Here is a 12,543-nt window from a genome sequence, read left to right on the forward strand (position 1 = left end):
AATTAGTAATACCGTGTTGCCCCGAAAATAAGACCTAGCACCTGGAAAGATAAGACATCCCCTGAAAATAAGACCTAGTGCAACTTTGGGAGAAAAAAATAATATAAGACACTGTCTTATTTTCGGGGAAACAGGGTAGGTACTCTTTTACTCTGTTCTAGATACTATATTCAGCATTACATATCGATTGGTTGCTTATAATACAACGTTGTATATTATTTGCTCTCATTTTGCAGATGAAATAATTGAAGTCTTAGAAGGATTATTTTACCTAAAATTATATAGTTAAGTTTTAGTTTTAGAATCAGTATTTGAACCCAGGGAGTCTGACCCCAGATCCTTAACTCTTAAACTGCTAGTTTATAGTATAATGTTACTATAGAGATTTACATAGATGCAGTGAGAATAAACAGGAAAGTATCCATCTAGGGATGTTAGTGGAGTCTTTGTAGAGGTTATATTTGAGCAGGGTATTATGGTACATGGTAAGGAGTTTGTACTTTATCTTTTAGTTACAGTAGCTTTTAAAAATAGTCAAATAGCTCTTGAAGGGCTACTGAAGAATTTTAAAAAGAGGGTGACTTGATTGTGTACTTACCTCTGGTGATACAGTGCGTAGTGGATTGAAAAACACTTGAACAAGGACATCTATGAGTCCAGTGATTACAGTAGTTAGAATGAGAAGTGACTAGGGTCTAAAGGAAGGTGCAGGAGGTACAGTAGGCAGAGATTTTTGAGAAAGATTTAGGATAGCATAGAAAAGATACAGTGTTGGGTTGGGAGTTAGGAAAGATGGAACCAAATAGGTTTCCCAGTGTTCTTCTATTTTTAGTACATGATGATACTAAATGTGGTAGGAGGAGCTTTTATGAATGGAAGAAAAAAATCATGCTTTAATAATCTGGGGATTTGTGTAAAGTCTAAAATGGACAACTTTTGTAGACTTGTATATGGAGGTAGGAGAGTTTGGGATAGGAGCTTTGCCGGCTTATTATCAACAGATGATAGGGGTGAAGCTACATGGTTAATAGCTGAAGTTATAGATAACATTCACTTAACAATAAGTGTTACTGAGTACTGAGTTACCTACCATGTGTCAGACACTGACTATACAGGAGTGAACAGATTTTTTTTTTTAATTCTTATTTTATGGAGCTTATAGTTTAGTTGGGGTGGGGATGGTAAATGGTATGCCAGTTATGGAGAAAGTCAGAAGAGGGAGAGAGAAAATTCAGAGGGAAAGGATGGATTTGTGCAGTTTTAAATCATTATTTTAGGGAATATCTGACATTTATTAGAACCTTAAAGGAGGTGAGGGAATAAGCCATGTGGATATCAGGGGGAATAGCATTCCAGACAGGGAGCAGGCATGCAAAAGCCCTCGATTGGGTTTTGTGCTTAGCATGGTCAAGGAAATACAAGTAGGACAGTGCTGTTAGAGCTGAGGAGATAAATTAGATAATGAACACAGAAAGATAATGGGAGGCCTGATTTTGTAGGGTCTTCTAGACCATTATAAAGGCTATGGTTTTTATACTGAGTGAGATAGGAACTCTTGGAGGATTTTGAGCAGAAGAGCGATACAATCTGACACGTTATAAAAGTACTAGAGGCACTGTGCACGAAATTCATGCAAGGGGTCGTCCCTCTCAGCCTCAGTGGCTTGCCTTGGTCCTCATAGCCCTGACTTTGTCTAGAAGGTCATCTGAAAGGATGTCCAGAAGGTCATTCAGCTGTCTGGTCTAATTAGCATATTATGCTTTAATTATATAGATTGCTCTGGCTTTTGTGTAGATTGAAGGAGGAAAATACAAAAGCAGGGAGAACTTATGAGACTATTAGCATTATTTACATAAAAGATGGGGATCAGCCCTAGCTGGTTTAGGGTATCAGCCTGCGGACTGAAGATTGCAGGTTCGATTTCAGGCAAGGTCACATGCCTGGGTTGTGGGCTTGATCCCCAGAAGTGGGCATGCAGGAGGCAGCTGATCAGTGATCCTCTCTCATAGATGTTTCTCTCTCTCCCTACCCTCTCCTCTTCCTCTCTGAAATCAGTAAAAATATTTAGAGAGAGAGAGAGAGATGGGGATCATTGTGGTAGTAGTCAATTATAATTCTTGATTATGTTTTGAGGCAGACCCATTAGATATGCTGTTGGATTAGATGATTATGAAAGCAAGGAGTAGTGTCCAGAGCACACTCGATGGAGGGAGTTGCCATTTATTGAGATGGAGGAGAACCCAAGAGGAAGAGGTGTGGGGAAAAGAAGATCTGGAGTTTGATTTTGGACTATTGAACTTGAGATTCCTATAACACTAGCATGTCACACTCAAAAGGCTAACACTGCCAAAATAAACAAGGTTTAAGTTTATGTGGCCCACAAAAAAACAAAAGCTTCAGTTTTCATAGAAATGTAGGTTTCTTTCGATAGAGACATGCTGAATACAAAGGGCTGGAATAAATGAGTAATCATTAACATAAAATAATAGACCATTTTAATAAAAATTAATATTTTTCTTGAACACTAACTTACCAAATACTGAATAACAGCACACATTAATAAGCATAATGCAAATACACCTATTTTTCTTGTGCTTCAAAAGTGAAATATTTTCTGTTGGACACACCAAACAAGTCAGTCCAAGACGAATGGTGTCTCAATTGACTACTAAAATACTCGCTGCTAGTATTAGTGGAGAGAAATGGTGCACCTGCGTGTAAGGCACATAAGGGAAATGAATGCAACATGATTATAGTAATTAGTCATTAGCGAACATTGTAGTTCCTGTAATAATTATGTAGAACAGGATATTGTAAAAATTAAGCTACGAAATTTTTCTTAAAACATTTCTTAAATACTGTTATATTGGCTGGGCCACAAAAATATTCATTGTGGGTCTCAAGTTTGACATGCTTGCTATAACACATTCAAGAGAGGAGCTAGCAATTAGTGGGATGTATGTATCTAGTATTCAACACACAGGTTTAAAAATCTAAATTTAGGACTTGTCAGAAAGTTGGTGGTATTAAAGGAATGAGACTAGATAAAATCACCAAAAGAGAAGAAAAGAGCTTTGAGGAGTCCTGGGATATTTAAACTTGTAGAGATTAGTGAAACTGAGAAGGAATGACCAGTTAAACAAAAACATCTAATTTCCTCCTCTCTCAGCCCCTGGCAGCTACCATTCTGCTTTCTGCCTCTATGAATGTAATTACTCTTAGACCTCATATAAGTGGAATCATGTGGTATTTGTCCATTTGTGTCTGGCTTATTTTACTTAGCATGTTTTCAAAGTTTATCCAGTTTGTAGCATGTATCTTTTTAAGGCTAACTAATATTTAATTGTATGTTTTTACCATATCTTGTTTATCCATTCATTTGTTATTGTACACTTGGCTTGCTTCCACCGTCTGGCTATTGTGAATAATGATGCTGTGAACATGAGAGGACAAATATCTATTCAAGCTCCTGCTTTCAGTTCTTATATACCCAGGAGTGAATTTGCTGATTCAAATGATAATTTTATTTTTTTAGGAACTGCAATACTGTTTTCCACAGTGGCTACACCATTTTACATTTCTATCAGCAATGCACAAGAGTTCCAGTTTCTTCACATTCTTTTAAAATAGTTGCTATTTTCTGATTTTTTGTTTTGTTCCGTGTTTTTTTTTTAATAGTAGCCATTATAATGAGTATGAAGTCATATCTCATTGTATTTGCTTTTCTCTAATGATTAGTTATGTTGAGTATCTTTCATGTACTTATTGGCCATCTATGTATCTTTTTTGGAGAACGAAAAAGAAATTTATAACTCATCTCTTTATCTCATTTAATTCAATTGTTGGCAAACATGATTTGAACTGACTTGAGACTATGTATTGATATCCCATTTAATGTGAACATTCATGTTTTGCTAAAGAAATATCAATGATGTCAGTTTATGGAGTGTCTGCTGAATCCTACAAGAATTGTCGATTTAAGATACATATATTAGTATGTATTGTAATGCTTTCCTAACATCAAAAAAAAATTCAGAATTCCAAAGTATATTCTCTTCCAAGAGTTTTGAATAAAATTCTGTGTACTTGTAGCATCATTTTTTATTTTATTTATTTATCTTTTTAAACTAAGTTTCAGTTCAAAAAAACATGTAGACTTTGGGAATTCAAATTATTAATTAGTTGAGGGCTACCCATATTTCCTATCTCACTTCTACTCATTTTGTTCTTTATGCTTTTCTCTTGATATTTCTATTCTATATGTTTTTACCTCTTAACCTTTCTGAGCCACATAGTTTCCCTCTTATCTATAAAGTGAGCACATTGTTTTCTATGAGGAGTGGATTGTGGGGATTCAATGAGATAGTGATACAAGGTGCAGAGTCTGGCACAGTACATATTCCACAAATACTGATTCTCTTTATTTAGTTCATGCTCTCTACATTTGGGAGAATATGAACTTATTCTTACATATCTCTTTCATCATGTAATTTTTAATCCCAAGTGGACGGAATTATTTTTATTATACTGTTTCTAAGGGAAAATGTTCAAATACCAAAAAGATGTCTCTTCTCTCCACATTTCATATTCTCATGTTGATAATAAGAGTGCAGTATATATAACTCTCCACTCCCACTTCAGAATGCCATTTACCCAGGGGAGAGGGAGAAGGAAGGCCAAAGGGGGGTTTATCTAACGGAGGGCAAAGGGCAGGGAGCAGCAGGGCTGTATCTACATGATTGTAATTTTCATATTTGTACTAGATCTGGATTTGAGGGTATTATAAGAGTTGCCTCTATATATTGGAAATTAGAATTAGATAAGTAATTTAAGGGAAGTGGAGTTTTTATAGAAGAGTAATAATTTTTCTTATAAACTGTTAATAAAAGCCTTATTATCTAGAGTAGGCACATTTAAAGTTATCTTTTGTTTAACCCAATTACTACTGTGTTTAGTGCCCTCCCTTAACTTTTTTAGATTAAAAGTGTATTCTGGCCTGGAATATGTCATCTTTTAAAATTTTTGGCATATTCAAATAAGGAGGGTACAAAGTAGCAGAACTTGAATTAACAAGTTTTTAAAAAATATTTTGTGCTCTCAATTATATCAGGTAACTGCTGCTTTGGAAAGTTGAGTGTTTATTTTTTTTTTAATTATATTTTTTACATTTTTTATTAAATTATTATCTGTGTACATATTTTAATATTGTCCCTCTCCCCCATACATACCCTCCCTCCCCAGAGTTTTGTGTCCATTGGTTGTATTTATATGCATGCATACAAGTCCTTCGGTTGATGGAAAGTTGAGTGTTTAACAAAGGAGTATTTTGGCTGAAATTTAAAAATAAAATGGCTTATCAGAGGTGATCTTGTAACTGAGATTGATAATTTTACTTTGGCAAGGACTGGGTTAATGACTAGTTTAGCTGCAGCTTTTGCTTTCTCACAGCATAGAGCCTTTGTTAACTTCTAAACCTTAGTAAAGGGAGACACACTGGCTCAGGAAACTCTCACCAGGGAATTGGAGGTGGTGGAGGACAGGTGGATGAGCGCATGTGCCAGACAATTTACAGTGCACAAAGGTGAGAGGAGGTGGAGTGGGGAAGTCTGCTGCGAGTCTCGTCTCACACAGACTCTCTTAGTTGCGGTGATGTGCAAACAGTTATACTGGAACTGGATATCCAATTTCACGTCAGGCATCCACCTGGAAGAGCCCCAGGCAGCTGATGGGAAAGCTCCCAAACAACAGGCAGTGCTGCAGCAGGTGCATGTTTTCAACTTTTGTGCTTCCAATTTGATCAGTGACTCAGGAACTTAGATCTAATTTCTGATATTTGATAATTCTGATATTTTTAATAGTAGTACTGTTCTTGTTATTTTGAGCTGTAAAGATAGGTTGATTAATAAAAGGTACAACTTTATTAATTAGAATACTTGATTCTGGAATGTAGTTTAAAGAACAATGTTTTTAAAACCTACAAAGTTCTATTTTGGTTTTGAGAAATGAAAAGAAATCTTACTTTAACCCTGTCTTGTCTATTTCCTTATGATTTTTCTCTTTGGAAGATATCCCCAGTGTGCCTTGGTGTCAATAACACAATTCACCCAGCTTAATAAATGTTTGTCTTTTGTTTTGAGGTGTCTAAGGAAGAGGTTGAGGTTTCACTTGGCTGTTTTCCAGTATGAAACCTGAGATAGTCCCCTGGCTTTTTAGAAAAGAAAAACAGGAAGACCAGGGAGAGTGTGCAAATGAGATATGGTGAAGAGGCTTCTTCCTTAAATGAATTTCTATTTAGAAAGTTAATAAAAAGCTCTGATCTTTTCAGTTTTGTAAAGGGTGTGTGTGTGCTATCAATGGGCTCCAACAAAGGACTTTTTAAATCTCTACCTTTTTCTATTAAAAAAAATTTTTAAATCCTCACCTGAGGATCTATTTATTGATTTAAAAAGGGGGAGGACGGGGAACCTCCATGTGAGAGAGGAACATTGATCAGTTGCCTCCCATATACCCCCTGATCCGAAATCAAACTTGCAACCTGGGTATTTGCCCCAACTGGGAATCAAATCCACAACTTTTTGGCGCATGGGACGACACTCCAAACAACTGAGCCACCCAGCCAGGGTCCATTTTTTTTTTTTTTAAGTCAGTAAATGTTTGTAGAGTATCCATGATAAATAGGCATATACATACACATTTGTTATATGCATAATATACACATCTATGTGTATGTATATATGAATATGTTGCTGTATTAGGTGCAGAGAAAATCAAATTACCTGATCTTTATAGTCCTTAGCAATGACTTATATTGGAATTGCTGGTATGCGAGTCATAAAGACTTTACAACTTATTCTTTTTAGGAAGTGTAGTTATTCAGATTATTGCTATTTTATTTTAAAATATATTTTAAAATATATCCATTAAATATATTTATAGATTTCAGAGAGGAAGGGAGAGGGAAAGGAGATAGAAACATCAATGATAAGAGAGAATCATTGATCAGCTGCTTCCTGCACACCCCCCAGCTGGGGATCAAGCCCACAACCCGGGCATGTGCCCTTGACTATAATTGAATCGGGAACCTTTTAGTTCACAGGCCGATGTTCTATCAGAACACTGAGCCAAATCAGCTAGGGCAAAGTTTTTATTATAAGTACAAAGTAGATAAAAGGGATAACAGTATGTGTATAGTGGAATATTTTTTTTCTTTGGTCAAATATATAAAGAGCTACTAATGAAGGGAATTTTCTGGGCAGTGCAAAATGAAGACTCTTTTGATACTTGTTTTGCCATATTCTCTCTTTATTTTTCTTAAATATCTACTTTCCCAAGTCAGAAATTCCCCCCCCCCCCCCCCCCCCCCCGTATGTGCTTACAGGTCGTTTCTGTTGTCAGTGAGGCACTGTGTGTGTGTGTGTCTATTCCAGCAGTTTCTCTTTAATAACTAAGTCATTAAGGGCATGAGTTTAGTTGAGGAAAAGATTCACAGTATTATTAAACTTGAAATCCAGTGATACCAACCGTATTAGACTCTAAGATTTATCAGCATTTTTGTTCTTCATTTGAGTGCTCTAGTTAAGAAATAATACAGCTTATTTCAAAACTTGGCTCTTTTGTTCTCCCATGGAATTTTGAGAAGACAAATTTAGATTCAGGTTGTTTTTTTGTTATCTGTCTCAGTGTACTTAATTTAGTTAAATTTTGTAATGTGTTTTTTGCCTGCACAGAAAGTTGGAGTGACTGGTCCCCCTGATCCACAAGTCCGCTGTCCCTCTGTAATTGAGTTTGGGAAATATGAAATTCACACCTGGTACTCCTCCCCATATCCTCAAGAATACTCAAGGTATGTTATGAGAGACCCTTTACCTTCTATTTTTTAATTCCATAGAACTTCAGTTCTAGAAGGGATTCTGGGGACATTTTAGTCTCTTTCATCTTTTTACATTTGAGGAAACTAGTGGCTTTTAAATGTCTGTAATAGTAGCATACTTTGGCAGTCACTTAATCCTAGTCACCTTTAGATTTGTTTTCCCGTAACTTGCCCAAAAGCTGGTATTTAAAATTGGAACCTGACACCTGATCAGAATGAAAGGGGATTGTTTTTTCCTTTAAGACAATTTGCCTTAATATAACTCACACTAAGAATTAAAAGAAAGAAGAGAAAAAGATTCTTATACTTGCCCATTAGTAAAGTTTCACTTAGTAGCCTTCATCTAAATTTTTATAATTTAAGAGACTTAGTGTTTCCCCCCCAGAAATAATTGGATAAATGATATTAAATTATATATAAATAGCTCAGGTTTCCAGATATAAAAACTGATCAGTCACCAGCACTTTGAGGTGAGGCATTGTGTTTAATAGAACCAAATTATTTCATGACTCAACTGTGACATTTATAAGCTGCCCTTAGAAGTTACCCAACTCTACCTCACTTTCCTCATCTTTGAAATGGGGGTAATAGTAGTACTGTCCTCATAAGATTTCTTGTGAACATTGCATTGGTTAAAACATGTAAATCCCTTAGAGAATGGTAAGTGCTCAATAATGTCAGTTTATGTATTGTTTAAATTAAAAGAGTTGAAAAGATTTGGTAAGAAAAATAAATATGATTATCATTTGAAATATAGCAGTCTACTACATTAATGCTCTGTTTAATCTAAATTATGCCACAGTTTGCTATTTAACAGATTGTTGCAAGGAATAATAAATTATGGTGCTCTGTGGGTTGAACACATATTCCAAGTATTCATTGTATGACTTTTTACTTATCTAGTAACATTGCTTGTCCAAAATATTAGCAAAAATAATTATAACAACGTGAATACATTTAGTGACTTACACTATATAGAGTGCTTTAACGTGTTTTATTTCCAGGGAGGTGGGAATAGTCTAGTATATTTGTTAAAAAACTAAAACTCAGTAATTTTTTACATTTTCTTTTTATATAAATTGCTGTCTAGTTTCCAAGTCTAGCAGAAATAGAAAAATAGGAGTGAGAATGTTATTACAGACAGACTCAGTGAGAAAAGAAAAAATCAGAAGAGAAAGCGAAGCTCCAGGAAACTAACCCACATGCTCATGAAACAGCAATTGAGAGCCATTTATTACAAGGTCTGTTAGCCCTAAACACTGGTAGGTCTTCAAAGCAGCATTCTATTTATATCATGGAATAACAATAATCTGAGTTTGTTAAAAGAAGGTTATAAATATATATTATATATAAATATATAAAATGACATATATATTAAAAGAGAGCAGGAAATTTTTCAACTACGTATAGAACTCAGGTATTTAAGACAATTTGCTCCTTAGGAGTTCTGAATAGCCAAGATGATGTATGGTCAAGAAGAAATATGCTGAGGGATTAATTTCTTCATTAGCTTTAAATAAAATAGTACCATTTATTAGTAGCTCTTTTCTTTGCAAACTATGATCATTACAAGAGTGCTCAACTTGAAAAAGAAAGCTTGTTCAATGTGTGTATCAACTGATTTAGGGATTGTGGTACAGATAGACTGTTACTACAGGTACCTTGTCTCTTCTACTCAAGGGGAAGAGAGGAAATCAATTGATTCAGGAATGGAAATAGAGTCAGTCTTAGCACTTGCTTAACCAGAGTATTGATAAGAATTGAACCATGAAGCTGTTGTCAAGGTTGTTAAAAGGTTTCATTAAGAATGTTATATTTTGTTTTGATGAGATTATCACTAAAATCAGACTTCTTAATCACGTCGTCAGTGAAGGAATAAACATTGCTAGCAGAAAAATAACAAATAAGTATAATAAGAATCAGAGAGCAGCAGTTGGACAGGAGCTATAAAATTTCATTGACTTTAAATAGAATTTTAGACATTTTCTTATCTATTGTCGAAGTTTCCCTGAAGTTTTCATCAGAAAAGATTCTGTAATTTAGTAGGTTCTTTAATAACTGTGACTTTTTTCTGTCTTTGTATTCATAATTATCTTGGTTGCATTTAAAAAAAATTTATTGATTAAGGTATCACGTATTTGTCCTCAACCCCCCTCTCCCCTATTCCCATCCCAAACCCTTCCTCGGTTGCATTTTTTAAATAAAACTATGTATACCTATTTAAACTTTTTAAAAATATATTTTTATTGATTTCAGAGAGAAAGGGAGAGGGAGTGAGAGAGATATAAACATCAGTGTTAAAAGAGAATCTTTGATCAGCTGCCTTCTGCATGCCCCTTATTGGGGATGGAGCCCACAACCTGGGCATATGCTCTGATTAGAGAATCAAACCAGGACCTCCTGGTTCATAGGTTGATGTTCAACCACGGAGCCACACCTGCCAGGCAAAAAAACTATATATATCTATTTAAATGAATTTTGTCTTGTTTTACTTCTGAGTTCTTTTAAACTTGAATTGATGAAAATGTTTAGAGATAGTATATTTTCCAAATAACAGTTGTGTATCCTTACTTTATTAATGACTTTATCATTCTATGCTAAATTACTTCTAAATTATTTTTTAAAAGGTTTTAAACACTTTTAGAAATTGCAAATTTCAAAGCATGTAAAAAGAGGACAATTAGAGCAAACAAATAAAAAGATCATAAGAGGAAAATATCTTTTGGAAAGTAGAATTAAGCATTATCTTCCATAATATCAAACATTTGTGTGTACATTGTTTTTTGTTTGTTTTTGTTAATCCTTACCAGAGGGTATGTTTTCCATTGCTTTTCAGAGAGAGTGTACAGAAGGGAGGGAGGGGGAGACAGAGGGAGACAGAAAGAGAGAAACATCGATAAGAGAGACACATCGACTCGTTGTCTTCTGCATGCAAACCCGAAACCCAGGCACAGGCCCTTGACCGGGAATTGAACCCGAGATCCTTCAGTGTGAGGACCAGCACTCTGTAACCACTGAGCAATATGAGCCAGGGCCATGTGTGCATTGTATATTAAGTTATCTTGCATCCCTGACCTAAAAATAAAACAAAACAAAGTGAAACAACAATAAAGCAATAGTAGTACTTCATTTGGAGTGGTATGATTAAGCCAAGAAGGAATTTCTGGGAAGAATATTTACATCATTGTAGAAGTAAGGGAAGCAGTGCTTCCAAAGCACACAGCTGTAGCTCAGTCCTGCTTTCACAGGCTAGGGTGTCAACATAGTGACTGATTTTAGAATAAATTTCAAGTGTGGAGGCTACACCCCATGATGAAGTTCACCAGAGCAACCATACTCCTATTTTAATAATTAAGTCCGAGATGCTGTCAGGAAGAAGACAAAAGCTGCATCCAGCAATATTCTCTAGGATTAGGAGTATTCATAATTTCCATAATTACACTTTATTTCATGTGGTCTAATGTTCATTCTTGATGATATATTTTTTTCAATGACAGAACTGCAGTTATTGGTACTATTACTAGAAAAACACTTTGTTTTTTCAGGTGTTTTATCAGATGATTCCCTTTAGATTAGCAGTATCATCCCAGTGGGCCTGATTATAGTAAAGTAAGAGGCTTTTAAAATGTTTTCAGCAAGAATGAATTGGAATGAAGTAGATCATGTTTCTGCTTCCTTTTACTTTATTGTTTTTCATATAATAAGATCTGCTAAAGTTTTTTTTTTTTTTTAACTCATCAATAAAATGCTTTACATCTTATTATTCAAGAGAAATAGCATGAACTCATAATTTACCTGATAAGATTTGGCAGTAGTTTTCTCAGATATTTTATTTTTTCTGATGTTGTCTTAAATAACTTGCTTACCCAATAGAGCTTTAAAAAAAAAAAATTATGCTTCTCTCATAGACCTTAGGAAATAAGTTGTATTTTATTCTCATCTACCGAGACCTAAAAGTTTAATTAGATGCTTTTAAAGTTGGCATTTATCTTTACCATAACCTGGAGAAAGTTATGGCCTGTCACTCACTGGCTCTTTTTTTCCCTTCATTATTTCCTTCCTTTCCTTCCATTTCTTTTCCTTCCTTTCTCTCCCTTTCTATCTGTACTCCTCCTTTCCTCCTCCTTCCCCCCCATTATTTTTAAAAACACAGAATTTTGTTTAGGTTCCTCAGATTCACGCTGTTGGGAATATTTAGTTGTAATGTTTAGCTCTTAAAGTAAAACTGCACTCAAAGATTCTTCTGTATTTTCATGTTGCAACAAATTCAAATAATTGCTTATTGAGAATTTAGCACAGGTAAATAAAGATAAGTAGAATAGTGAGGGGCATGAATTATAGTTGTATAGGGAGAACCTCATTCTTCAACGTTCTTTTAAGAAGAAATTATTCGCCGAGACCAGTTTGGCTCAATGGATAGAGCGTTGGCTTGGGGACTGAAAGGTCCCGGGTTCGATTCTGGTTGGGGGCATGTACCTTGGTTGCAGGCATATCCCCAGTAGGGGGTGTGCAAGAGGCGGCTGATTGATGACTCTCTCTCATCGATGTTTCTAACTCTCTATCTCTCTCCCTTCCTCTCTGTACAAAATCAATAAAATATTAAAAAAAAAAAAAAGAAAAAGAAAAGAAGAAGAAATTATTCAAAATCCAGATATTTAGGAAGACAGTCTGGC

The 12,543-nt window shown here is 35.1% G+C and overlaps 1 protein-coding gene across 6 annotated transcripts in view; it reads left to right on the plus strand.

The window, feature by feature from the left end:
• The window catches only part of KAT6A (lysine acetyltransferase 6A), a 101,308-nt gene that overhangs the window by 63,253 nt on the left and 25,512 nt on the right, over positions 1 to 12,543 (plus strand). For all 6 annotated transcript variants that reach the window (XM_036458621.1, XM_045588853.1, XM_045588850.1 and 3 more), the window contains one exon: positions 7,728 to 7,843. In XM_036458621.1, the coding sequence (XP_036314514.1) occupies positions 7,728 to 7,843 (116 nt within the window). The remainder of the gene's footprint in view (positions 1 to 7,727; positions 7,844 to 12,543) is intronic.

This window comes from Pipistrellus kuhlii, unplaced genomic scaffold (genome assembly GCF_014108245.1).
Source record: "Pipistrellus kuhlii isolate mPipKuh1 unplaced genomic scaffold, mPipKuh1.p scaffold_m20_p_3, whole genome shotgun sequence".
NCBI lineage: Eukaryota > Metazoa > Chordata > Mammalia > Chiroptera > Vespertilionidae > Pipistrellus > Pipistrellus kuhlii.